Source organism: Salvelinus fontinalis, chromosome 20 (assembly GCF_029448725.1).
Source record: "Salvelinus fontinalis isolate EN_2023a chromosome 20, ASM2944872v1, whole genome shotgun sequence".
Classification (NCBI taxonomy): Eukaryota; Metazoa; Chordata; class Actinopteri; order Salmoniformes; family Salmonidae; genus Salvelinus; species Salvelinus fontinalis.
The window spans coordinates 965,906-979,394 of record NC_074684.1 but is presented as its reverse complement, the minus strand read 5'-3'; the positions used below and the strand labels follow the sequence as shown (position 1 = coordinate 979,394).

Here is a 13,489-nt window from a genome sequence, read left to right as displayed (position 1 = left end):
TGAAGATATGAACAGAGAGAGAGAGTTAAATAGATGTAGAGAAACAAAGATGTTCACTTTCAGCCTTACGTGCACCTGTGGAGAATCCCTCCCCCACTCTACTCCTCTCCATCCCTCTCTCTCTCTTAATCTCTCCTTCCCTCTATTCTCTCTGATCCAGGAGTGTGTTAGGGTAAATAAAGGTGTTTGTTGCTGGGCTGGGCTGGGCTGACTGATCTCAGGCCAGTTCTGGTAATTAGACACACTGTGTTTATTATCTCGTTCCTTCGATTTCTCATTCATTCGCTCTCTCTCTCTCTCTTTCTCTCGCTCTTTCTCTCTCTCGCTCTTTTCTCCCTCCTCTCTTTCTCTCTCTCTCTTATTCCCTTTGTCTCTACCTTCTTTATTCTCTCCCTCCAAACCATAGATGCTGGCTTTGTTGTGTTACGAGCGATTAAACAAAGAAAGCACTCAGTTTCACAAACACTTGCAGCACTGGTCTATTATTCGTCCGTTCTCTTCTTTCTCCCATTCAAACCCCCTTCTTTCTGGCTTTAGTTTTCTGTCATTACTCCTACATTGTGCCACTGGGTATCTCTCTCTTTCTTTCTCTCGCTCTGATTATGGGCAAGACTGGCAAGGGCACAAAGATGCTGCCAAATGAAGTACAGTATGAAGTAGCTGATAGTGAACGTATTGACTGAAAGTATTGCCCTCTCTCTCGCTCCTTCCCTCCACCCCCGTCTCTGTCCCTGTAGGGTCCATGTTCGACGGACAGATAAGGTGGGGACGGAGGCTGCGTTCCACCCTATAGAGGAGTACATGGTGCACGTGGAGGAACAGTTCCAACACATGGCCAGACGCATCCACGTGGACAAGAAACGAGTCTACCTGGCAACAGATGACCCCTCACTACTGCAAGAGGCTAAGACGAAGTGAGTGACAACCAATACCCGTATAATGAAGTTTCGGTGTGTGTGTGTGTGTGTGGTGCCTCAGCTCCTATAAGGAATCCAGCTCAGATGAGCAGTGAACCGGTGAAATGAACTCACCACACAAAGAGCAAGCAGGGCCAACCAATAGGGATAGGGAGGGGGGGTGTAGCGTTTGTGTGTGTTTGTATGTCAGAATCCATCAAGAATCAAGTCCATTAGTCTCCATGGGCCAGATGACCGGTTGGTGAGCGCCACAGACCGGGGGAAGAAACCTTTCAGGTGGCGGGAAGTTTTGGTAATGAGTGAAGTGGCAAGGAGGGGTAGGTGGAGGGGCATATTGTCCTGGTGATTGAGGGGCCTTTATGAGTCAAATCTGTAGTAAACTGGTTTAGTTTGTTGGGCAGTGAGGGGTCGTCTGGCGTCGGGGAGCTTTAGCTTTGAAGTTGGTAATGGTTTTCAGTCCTCTCCAGACAGACAGTCGCGGCTGGAGAACTGTTGCTCTAGCCTGTCTTTGTACTGCTGTTTGGCTGACCTAATTCCTGAATGTATATCTTTCTTGGCTTCTCTATAGAGGTCCCTGGTCTTGCTCGTGTGGTCTTCCTATTTGGAAGAAAGGAGAGCCCTAAGCTCACCAGTGACCCATGGCTTATCGTTGCTATGGGATAGAAAGGTATTTCATGGTATAGATTCTCCTCACTTACACTGATATAGGATGTGTCTGTGTAGTCGTGTATGTTGGCATTGTTGTCCTTGAATATGTTCCAATCCGTGGTGTCTAGGCAGTCCTTTAACTCCCCAATTGCCTCTTCAGTCCATTTCCGCACCATATGGTTGACAGGTTTGGCAGTTTTTAGTTTGCGGGGATGTATGCGGGGATGAGGTGAAGCATCACATGGTCTGAGTTGCCCAGAGGAGCGTGAGGGACAGTGTGGTATGCCCCTTTAATAGTGCTGTATGAGTTTTTTATTGGCTTTTTGAACATTTCACCATTTGTTTGTAGCTGGGAAGTTGCTGGTGTGGTTAAAATCCCCCATGATGGTCAAAGTAGAATCCGGATATTTACTTTCCACCTATGGGATCTGATCAGCCTGCAGCTGTTGTGATGTGTGTGCACACAGGTGCTCGGCGTGATGTAGACTCTGGAGAGCATGCTTTAGACAGAATAGGGAAACACACACCATCTTTGAATTTACTGGACTGCTCCGGGATCAGCCCAGTTCAGCTGGAAGCCGGCTAGATCCACAGCGGTGTCGGGAAAAGAGGCATTAACCATAAAAAGTGAGAGAGAAATCCTTTTTTTCCTCATCAGAAGTTGTAGCTCGTCGGATTTGTTGGCGAGTGAACGCACATTGGAGAGGGAGATGACGGACAAGGGGCACGGAGTCCTCACCTTCTGAAAGGCACTACCGTCTCAGCTCCTCCTCCCCATGTGTCTCTGTCCCACAGTGCCATAACCTCGGTTTGAAGTCCAACTCGAAATCGGGGTAGTCTTCAGTAGTATATCGTTGGATGATGACAGAATTTCAGGACAAAAACCAGCCGGTAATGTGTCCCTTATATTCATTAGTCGTTCTGGGTGAAATCCACATTTTGTTGCGATCCAAAAGGGAACAAACAAACAAGTAATCACCCGAGCAGTGACCAAAACACTGTAGCTGATCACTGGCCACAACTGTGTGTGTGTGTGTGTGTGTGTGTGTGTGTGTGTGTGTGTGTGTGTGTGTGTGTGTGTGTGTGTGTGTGTGTGTGTGTGTGTGTGTGTGTGTGTGTGTGTGTGTGTGTGTGCGTGTGTGTGTGTATGATTGGCCGTTTCTGAAATCTTTCTTGCCTACTACTTACTAAAACTGCATACTGTATACTAATCGTACTAGATAAAACATACTTTTATAAAAATGTGAGCAATGAGCGACAACTATCAACCTTTTTGGTAGTGCATCCTCTTATCTAATTACCAGCTGATGATCGGTTGTTGTCAAACACACGTGGGTCTAAAAAGATGACTCTCCTCCTCAATAGTTTGCAGCAAATTCTACTAGATGAAAAGTCTACATGAGTATGACATCCTGGCATTCAAAGCATACTTCATTTTCAAATTTTCACTTAAAACATCATGTTTTCGCATGCCCAAAATGCCTACTATTTAGAACGCAAGTACGGGTATTCAGACACGGCCATTGTGTTTTTGTTTGTATGTAGAAGCCAATGTGTGTAATAGTATGTGTGTCCTACAGGTACCCTGACTATGAGTTCATCAGTGATAACTCCATCTCGTGGTCAGCCGGCTTGCACAACCGCTACACCGAGAACTCTCTGAGAGGAGTCATCCTAGACATACACTTCCTGTCCCAGACCGACTTCCTGGTCTGCACCTTCTCCTCACAGGTAGGTGTACCACATTCCAGAGGTTCTCAAAGTGGGGTGTCTGCGAAGGTACTACAGGGTGTCCTTGGCTAAAGCAAAAACAAATATATATATATATATATATATATATATACACACACACAGTTCTATGTTATTTTTATGAATATTACTAACAGTAACAGATTAAACAAATTATGGCGAAGGGATCTGTGGAACATGTTTAGAGAGTGTAATACAATACAATGTAATATTATTAATGTACAATTTATATTCTTAATCATGAGCAACATGGGCCTGGGAGTATTCCATATTTGGTTGTGTCACAGCCTGAATTCAAAATGGATTAAATCAATTTTTTTAAACACACCTGTCTACACACAATATCCCATAATGACATAGTGAAATAATGTATTTTTTGGAGGGGGACTACTTAATTGAAATTTAAATACAGAAATATCTAAATACATAAGTATTCACACCCCTGAGTCAATACTTTGTAGAAGGACCTTTGGCAGCGATTATAGCTGTGCGTCTTTCTGGGTAAGTCTCTAAGAGCTTTCCACACCTGGATTGTGCAATATTTTCCCATTATTACTCTCAAAATTCTTCAAGCCCTGTCAAACTGTATGTTGATCATTGCTAGACAATCATTTTCAGGTCTTGCCATAGATATTCAAGTAGATTTAAGTCAAAACGAAGCCACTTGTTGTCCTGCTCCCAGTGTCTGATAGAAAGCAGACTTTTCCTCTAGAATTTTGCCTGTGTTTATCTCCAAACTCCCCAGTCCTTAACTAGTACAAGCATAACCATAACATGATGCAGCTACCACTATACTTGGAAATATGGAGAGTGGTACTCCTTAATGTGTTGTATTGGTTCTACTAAGCTAAACTCAGCAAAAATTGAAATGTCTTCTCACTGTCAACTATGTTTATTTTCAGCAAACCTAACATCTGTAAATATTTGTATGAACATAACAAGATTCATCAACTGAGACATAAACTGAACAAGTTTCACAGACATGTGACTAACAGAAATGGAATAATGTGTCCCTGAACAAAGGGGGGTCAAAATCAAAGCAACAGTCAGTATCTGGTGTGGCCACCAGCTGCATTAAGTCCTGCAGTGCATCTCCCCCTCATGGACTGCACCAGATTTGCCAGTTCTTGCTGTGAGATATTACCCCACTCTTCCACCAAGGAGCAGGAAAGTTCCCGGACATTACTGGGGGGGAATGGTCCTAGCCCTAGCCCTCACCCTCGATCCAAAAGGTCCCAGACGTGCTCAATGGGATTGAGATCTGGGCTATTCGCTGGCCATGGCAGAATACTGACATTCCTGTCTTGCAGGAAATAACGCACAGAACGAGCAGTAATGGCTGGTGGCATTGTCATGCTGGAGGGTCATGTCAGGATGAGCCTGCGGGAAGGGTACCACATGAGGGAGGAGGATGTCTTCCCTGTAACGCACAGCATTGAGATTGCCTGCGACTCGTCAGTAAAGAGCGTTTTTCCCAGTCCTGTCTGGTCCAACGACCGTGGGTTTATGCCCATAGGCAACGTTGTTGCCGGTGATGTCTGGTGAGGACCTGCCTTACAACAGGCCTACAAGCCCTCAGTCCAGTCTCTGACAGCCTACTGCGGACAGTCTGAGCACTGATGGAGGGATTGTGCATTCCTGGTGTAACTCGGGCAGTTGTTGTTGCAATCCTGTACCTGTCTCGCAGGTGTGATATTCGGATGTACCGATCCTGTGCAGGTGTTGTTACACGTGGTCTGCCACTACGAGGACGATCAGCTGTTTGTCCTGTCTCACTCTAGCGCTGTCTTAGGCGTCTCATAGTACGGACATTGCAATTTAGTCCCCTGGTCACATCTGCAGTCCTCATGCCTCCTTGCCTCATGCCTAAGGCACGTTCATGCAGATGAGCAGGGACCCTGGGCATCTTTCTTTTGGTGTTTTTCAGAGTCAGTAGAAAGGCCTCATTAGTGTCCTAAGTTTTCATAACTGTGACCTTAATTGCCTACCGTCTGTAAGCTGTTAGTGTCTTAACGACTTTTCCAGAGGTGCATGTTAATTAATTTGTTTATGGTTCATTGAACAAGCATGGGAAACAGTGTTTAAACCCTTTACAATGAAGATCTGTGAAGTTATTTGCATTTTTACGAATTATCTTTGAAAGACAGGGTCCTGAAAAAAGGTATGTTTCTGTTTTTTGCTGAGTTTATATGGAATTGTTGCTATTCGATTTAGAATGATTTATTTATTTATTTTTTGACACTTATTTAACCCCTTATTTTGTCACTAAACAGTCTCCATATATTCTTCCATTCATTGTTTTTCAACTGGTAACAGGGGACCTTCAGACGAATCTTGTGATCCCTGTGGGCATACTAGATTAAAACAACCAACATATATGTGTTCGTGAGAGTCTCATCCCTCCACAGAAGGGTCAAATTAGTGTTCGGACGCTACAGACCCAAGACACTTGTGGGGGTCGTAGAGCAAAACGGAGGACACTAACGTGTTCGTGAGAGTCTCATCTTTCCATAGAGTTTGCCAAACCGTTCGGACGCTACAGACGATTTTGTGAGAAGACCGATTTTTGGGATGTCTCATGGTCTGACAAACACCGCTCTAGAAATGTCACCTTTCACCGCAGATGTGGAAGTGCAACATATGCGGATGCAGTGGATCGATACGCCTCCAATGCATATTTTTATGGAATGTATTTATTATGCTAATTCGATTTCCATGGGGGCGCAGAAATTGACCGTAGGGGTTTAAACTATTTTAAAGTCACCATGGGCCTCATGAAATCACAAAGCGGTTTCCTTCCTCTCCGTCAACTGAGTTAAAAAGGATGCATTTGTCTTCGTAGTTACTGGGTGTAGGTGCCCTTTGCGAGGCATTGGAAAACCCCTGTTTTTTTGGATTGAATTTGTGTTTGAAATTCACTGCTCGGCTGAGGGGTAAAGAGATGAGGTAGTCATTCATGAATCATTTTAAACACTATTATTGCATTCAGAGTGAGTCCATGTGTCACGCCCTGACCTTAGAGATCCTTTTTATGTCTCTATTTAGTTTGGTCAGGGTGTGATTTGGGGTGGGTATTCTATGTTCTTTAGTTCTATTATTTGTATTTCTATGTTTTGGCCGGGTAGGGTTCTCAATCAGGGACAGCTGTCTATCGTGGTCTCTGATTGAGAACCATACTTAGGTATCCCTTTTTCCCACCTGTCTTTGTGGGAGGTTAACTTTGTTTGTGGCACATATCCCTTTAGCTTCACAGTTGTTTTAGATTGTTTATTGTTTTTGTCGGCGTCATATAAATAAAGGAATATGTACACTCACGACGCTGCACATTGGTCTACTTCTGTTGACGACCGTGACGCCATGCAACTTCTTATGTGACTTGTGAAGCAACTGTTTACTCCTGAAGTTATTTAGGCTTGCCATAGCAAAGGGGTTGAATACTTATTGACTCAAGACATTTCAGCTTTTCATTTTTCCACTTTGACATGATGGGGAATTGTGTGTAGGCTGGGGCCGATAGAGATGGTTGCCTCGCTTCAAGTCCATAGGAAACTATGCAGTAATTTGTCTTTTATGTATTATTTCTTACATTTTTAGCCCAGAAAATCTTAAATGTTATTACATACAGCCAGGAAGAACTATTGGATATAAGAGCGGATCAATACGACTTTCCCGAAGCGGATCCTTTGTTCGGACCTCCACCCTGGACATTGGATCTAATCCCAGAGGCCGACCCAAAACAAAGTCGTCGCCAGAGGAGAGGCAGATGGAGCGGCCTCCTGGTCAGACTTAGAAGGCGAGCAACCATCCAGCGCTTCCGAGGTTATTACTCGCCAATGTCCAGTGTCTAGACAACAAGGTGGACAAAATTAGGGCACGAGTTGCCTTCCAGAGAGACATCAGAGATTGTAACATGCTCTGTTTCACGGAAACATGGCTCACTCGGGATATGTTGTCAGAGTCGGTACAGCCACCGGGTTACTTCATGCTTCGCGCCGACAGAAGCATCTCTCTGGTAAGAAGAAGGGCGGGGGTGTTAGCCTCATGATTAACGACTCATGGTGTAATCATAACAACATACCGGAACTCAAGTCCTTTTGTTCACCTGACCTAGAATTCCCCCACCCCCAAGCAGATACCTCGACAGTCCTGAAAGAACTTCACTGGACTCTATGTAAACAGGAAACCATATATCCTGAGGATGCATTTATTGTAGCTGGGGATTTTAGTAAAGCTACTTTGAGAACAAGGATCCCTAAATTCTACCAGCACATTGACTGTAGTACCCGCTCGAGCAAAACACTGGACCACTGCTACTCTAACTTCCGCAATGCATACAAGGCCCTCCCCGCCCTCCCTTCAGCAAATCTGACCATAACTCCATCTTGTTGCTCCCTTCCTATAGGCAGAAACTAAAACAGGAAGCGCCCGTGCTTTGGTATATCCAACGCTGGTCTGACCAATTGGATTCCACACTTCAAGATTGCTTCGATCACATGGACTCTGTACATGTTCCGGGTAACCTCAGACAATAACATTGATGTATCGCTGACTCTGTGAGCAAGTTTATACGGAAGTATATAAGAGATGTTGTAACTATTAAAACCTTCCATAACCAGAAACCGTGGATTGATGGAAGCATTCGCGCAAAACTGAAAGCGCGAACCACCGCATTTAATCATGGCTTGGCGACTGGAAACATGACCGAATTCAAACAGTGTAGTTATTACAAGGCAATCAAAGAAGCAAAGTGCAGTATAGAGACAAAGTAGAGTCGCAATTCAACGGCTCAAACAAGAGACGTATGTGGCAGGGTCTGCAGACAATCATGGATTACAAAAAGAAAACCAGCCCCGTCGCGGACATCAACGTCTTGCTCCCAGACAAATTAAACAACTTCTTTGCGCACTTTGAGGACAATACAGTGCCACCGACACAGCCCGCTACCAAAGACCGTGGGTTCTCTTTCTCCGTGGCCGACGTGAGTCAAACGTTTAAGCATGTTAACCCTCTCAAGGCTGCTGGCCCAGACGGCATCACTAGCCGCATCCTCAGAGCATGCGCAGACCAGCTGGCTGGTGTGTTTACGGACATATTCAATCAATCCCTATCCCAGTCTGCTGTCCCAACATGCTTCAAGTTGGCCACCATTGTTCCTGTTCCCAAGAATGCTAAGGTAACTGAACTAAATGACTATCGCCCCATAGCACTCACTTCTGTCATCATGAAGTGCTTTGAGAGACTGAGTCAAGGATCATATCACCTCCACCCTATCTGATATCCTAGACCCACTCCAATTTTCTTACCACACCAATACGTCCACAGATGATGCAATCGACTGCACACTGCCCTATCCCATCTGAACAAGAGGAATACTTATGTAAGAATGCTGTTCAATGACTACAGCTCAGCATTCAATACCATAGTACCCTCCAAATTCATCATTAAGCATGAGACCCTGGGTTTCGACCCCGTCCTGTGCAACTGGATCCTGGACTTTCTGACGGGCCGCACCCAGGTGGTGAAGGTAGGAAGCAACATCTCTACCCCGCTGATCATCAACACTGGGGCCCCACAAGGGTGTGTTCTCAGCCCTCTCCTGTACTCCCTGTTCACCTATGACTGCGTGGCCATGCACGCCTCCAACTCAATCATCAAGTTTGCAGACGACACTACAGTGGTAGGCTTGATTACCAACAATGACGAGTCAGCCTACAGAGAGAAGGTGAGGGCCCTCAGAGTGTGGTGTCAGGAAAATAACCTCTCACTCAACATCAACAAAACAAAGGAGATGATCGTGGACTTCAGGAAACAGCAGAGGGAGCACCCCCCTATTCACATTGACGGGACAGTAGTGGAGAAGGTGGAAAGTTTTAAGATCCTCCGCGTACACATCACGGACAAACTGAAATGGTCCACCCACACAGTGTGGTGAAGAAGGCACAACAGCGCCTCTTCAATGTCAGAAGGCTGAAGAAATTTGTCTTGTTACCTAAAACCATCACAAACTTTTACAGATGCACAATCGACAGCATCCTGTCGGGCTGATCATCGCCTTGTACGGCAACTGAACAACCCTCAACCGCAGGCTCTCCAGAGGGTAGTGCACAACGCATCACCGGGGGGAAAACTACCTGCCCGTCAGGACACCTACAGCACCGATGTCACAGGAAGGCCGAAAAAATCATCAAGGACAACAACCACCCGAGCCACTGCCTGTTCACCCCGCTATCATCCATGAAGGCGAGGTCAGTACAGGTGCATCAAAGCGGGGACCGAGAGACTGAAAAACAGCTTCTATCTCAATGCCATCAGACTGTTATAAAGCCATCACTAACATGGAGAGGCTGCTGCCAGCATACAGACTCAAATCACTGGCCACTTTAATAAATGGATTTAATAAAAGGTATCACTAGTCACTTTAAATAATGCCACTTTAATAATGTTTACATATCCTACATTACTCATCTCATATGTATATACTGTATTTTATACCATCTATTGCATCAAAATAACAAAACGAACCATGAAGCTATACAAATGAGTGCTGAACAGGCAACTACACATAGACAAGAACCTACAAAACCAAAATTGAAATGGCAACCTAAATATGATCCCCAATCAGAGACAACGATAAACAGCTGCCTCTGATTGGGAACCAATTCAGGCCACCATAGACATACATATACCTAGACTACCAAACCCCTAGACATACAAAAAAACTGGACAATACAAAACTAGCATACCCACCCTCGTCACACCCTGACCTAACCAAAATAATAAAGAAAAGAGAGATAACTAAGGTCAGGGTCTGACAATATGTACATATTCTTATTCCATCCCCTTACATTTGTGTGTATAAGGTAGCCATTGTGAATTTGTTAGATTACTTGTTAGATATTACGGCACTGTCGGAACTAGAAGCACAAGCATTTCTCTACACTCGCATTAACATCTGCTAACCATGTGCATGTAACCAATACAATTTGATTTGATAACACAACAACAACAACAAAAAAGTGAAGGGGTGTGAATACTTTCTGAAAGAACTGTATCTGTACTTCCTGTTTTCTGTAGCTCTACTTCCTGTTTATACCTCCTGTTTCCTGTATCTCTTCTTTCTCGTTCCAGGTGTGCCGCGTGGCCTACGAGATCATGCAGACGCTGCACCCGGACGCCTCCTCCTTCTTCCACTCGCTAGACGACATCTACTACTTCGGGGGCCAGAACGCCCACAACCAGATCGCCATCTACCCCCACCACCCCCGCAACCCCGAAGACATACCCCTGGAGCCCGGTGACGTCATCGGCGTGGCGGGGAACCACTGGGATGGCTACTCGAAAGGGGTCAACCGTAAAATGGGCCGCACTGGCCTCTACCCGTCCTACAAAGTCAAGGAGAAGATCGAGACCGTGAAGTACCCCACGTACCCCGAGGCAGACAAGCTGCTCTCAAACTCCCAACAGAAATGAAGAAGAAAGGGAAAGATGAAAATAAAATTAGAGAAAGAGACTCTGAATCAGTGATAGAACAGGGGGAAAATGATGGTAGTGTTTAGGCTGCACTGAGAGTGTGTGTGTGTCGTGTGTGTGTGTGTGTGTGTGTGTGTGTGTGTGTGTGTGTGTGTGTGTGTGTGTGTGTGTGTGTGTGTGTGTGTGTGTGTGTGTGTGTGTGTGTGTGTGTGTGTGTGTGTGTGTGTGTGTGTGTGTGTGTGTGTAAATTATGGAATCTTGCAGCTGCCACTACATCGTCCCCGTGCACACAGATTATGGAGAAAAGTATCAATCAAACATTGATTTCAAACTAACCTGAAAACAATTAAACGCCCGTAGCCGACAACGTGGATTGGGAATGGAACTAGCCAATCGGGTTGAGCCTTGGATCAAGGGCTGAAAAACAATTATAAACTGGATGAAAAAAACTTGTTTTAATTTTTTTTTAATTATTTTGGTGGTTCTAATTCTATTCTTGCCTTATTTTTTCTCTCCTGTGTTCATTAAATGTACCGTATCTTGCATCTTCCCCTTGCCATATTCACTCACTGCGTTCCTCCCCTCTCCTTTCGCTCCAATAGCACTGTCCTACATCTTGCCTTTCATGTGCAGTTCCTTTTATACCACCTTAATGGGCTTTTTAACAAGTGATTTTAACGTGCGTGCGTCTGTTTAGGGGGCATGACATGATGCCTGTCATCAGTGAGCGGTGTCCTTATGTCATTATTCCTGACTGAATAGTTGTGTTGTGCTCTATGAGACTGGTGGTGGTAGTTGGACCCTTAGCAGGAACTTACAACAAACTATGAACTATGGTGACCAATAGTGAAGATTGATGATGGTGAACAATGTTGATCTATGTTGAACAATAATACTCTATGGTGACCTATGATTACCTTTGAACTATGATGACCTATAATGATCTACGGTGAACTACAGTGCACACAGGAGCACTCTCTAGGCTCACCAAACAAAGCACTCCACTGAGCTAATGTCCTTTTGACATCTCTACGTCTGTCTTAAGTCCATCTGTTTGTTTGTTGTATTTTTTTTGCTACTAACATTACTGTTGGAAATATGAGGGGGGAACAAAGAGATGCCTCTGTTGAAATTGATAATGCTATGTCATAAGAGGTTTGTAATCGACCGTGATAAAGAACTTTGTCATAGCTTATGTTATGGGGGCAGTTTCTTTGATAACAACCACTGATCGAATAAACTTGACAAACCAAGTGGCACTTGTGATGTCCCGCTCCATCTACATTAAAATTAATCCAAAATGATTCCACGTCTACCCTCAAACCCCCCCCAAAACTCCTTATGAATGATGCTGAATAAATGTGTTATGAAGGTTGGTTTGGATGACACTGCTACTCCCACAAAGGTTGATATTAATTGTTCAATGTGAACCTACCAGGAATGTCATTGTCCCAAATCAAGATGGACTCCTAGTCAGGTGACCTATCATCATCAGCTGACCAGTCACCTGACCTCATCAAGATGGCAAACATTTGATGGTTTGACAGCCATCAGAGGACTTCATCCAGTATGTGTTCGTGACATGAGTGTTATGTACTGTATGCCTTAACCCTTCAAGTAAAGTGTCATCCCTTTTCCTTTAGAAGAAAGGGTCCAGCCAGAGCCAAATATTTAGAGAGTTGGGACAATGCAGTTTCTGTCTAAACGTTCCGAGAGCGCTACATTCTCCTCCGTAGCCATTGCTTAGTGATAACTGACGCTTTCGTGTTGTGCTGTTTATTCTGAACGTTTTCTAAACCAATGAAGATGTCCATTTGTTGACACTACAATCATATCTATATAAACACAGTAAAGACTTGGATACACATGATCCTGAATGCTAATCAATAAAAACGTCTATTGAATTCACTGCTCTGTTTTGCTTGTTTACAGTGGGTCCTTTCATAGGGAACTGTCGGAGGCGCTATCTTATTACATCACCAAAATGTTGAGAATAAAAGCAATAAAATGGCGTCCGTTCTAGAAATTGTCCAAACTCTCTGAATATATGGCTCTGGGTCCGGGCGGCACTGACGGCCAAGGCTGTCGATGCCCCCTTGTGTGGCCGTAATGCCCACTAAAAAAGATCCATGCTTTGCTGCCAAAGTGGCAATTGTGGCCTTGGGCTGAACATAATAATTCCCTTCTCACGGCTGCCAATCACCGCTCTCCTAAGCGTCTCTCACTCATATCGCTCTCTCAGATATCTAAATTGAACTCTGTGAAGCATTTAGTTGGTTTGCAATTTCTGAGGCTGGTAATTCTAATGAACTTATCCTCTGCAGCAGAGGTAAATCTGGGTCTTCCTTTCCTGTGGCGGTCCTCATGAGAACCAGTTTCATCATAGCGCTTGATGGTTTTTGCGACTGCACTTGAAAAAACTTTCAAAAAGCTAGACATTTTCCGGATTGACTGACCTGTCATTTCTCTTTGCTTATTTGAGCAGTTCTTGTCATAATATCGACTTGGTCTTTTACCAAATAGGGCTATCTTCTGTATACCACCGCTACCTTGTCACAACACAACTGATTGGCTCAAATACGTTAAGAAGGATAAGAAATTCCACAAAGGTACTTTAAAAAAAAACACACCTGTTAATTCTCCCGGCTGCCAATCACTGTACTCCTAAGCGCCTCTCACTCAAATCGCTCTCTCAGATATCTAAA

The 13,489-nt window shown here is 44.5% G+C and overlaps 1 protein-coding gene across 1 annotated transcript in view; it reads left to right on the top strand.

Moving 5' to 3' along the window:
* LOC129817137 (alpha-(1,6)-fucosyltransferase-like) overlaps positions 1–12,692 on the top strand; it is a 46,840-nt gene extending 34,148 nt beyond the window's left edge. The window contains exons 5-7 of the mRNA XM_055872071.1: positions 738–914; positions 3,146–3,296; positions 10,443–12,692. Of these exons, the coding sequence (XP_055728046.1) occupies positions 738–914; positions 3,146–3,296; positions 10,443–10,784 (670 nt within the window). The 3' untranslated portion in view covers positions 10,785–12,692. The remainder of the gene's footprint in view (positions 1–737; positions 915–3,145; positions 3,297–10,442) is intronic.
* Positions 12,693–13,489: the final 797 nt, after the last annotated feature.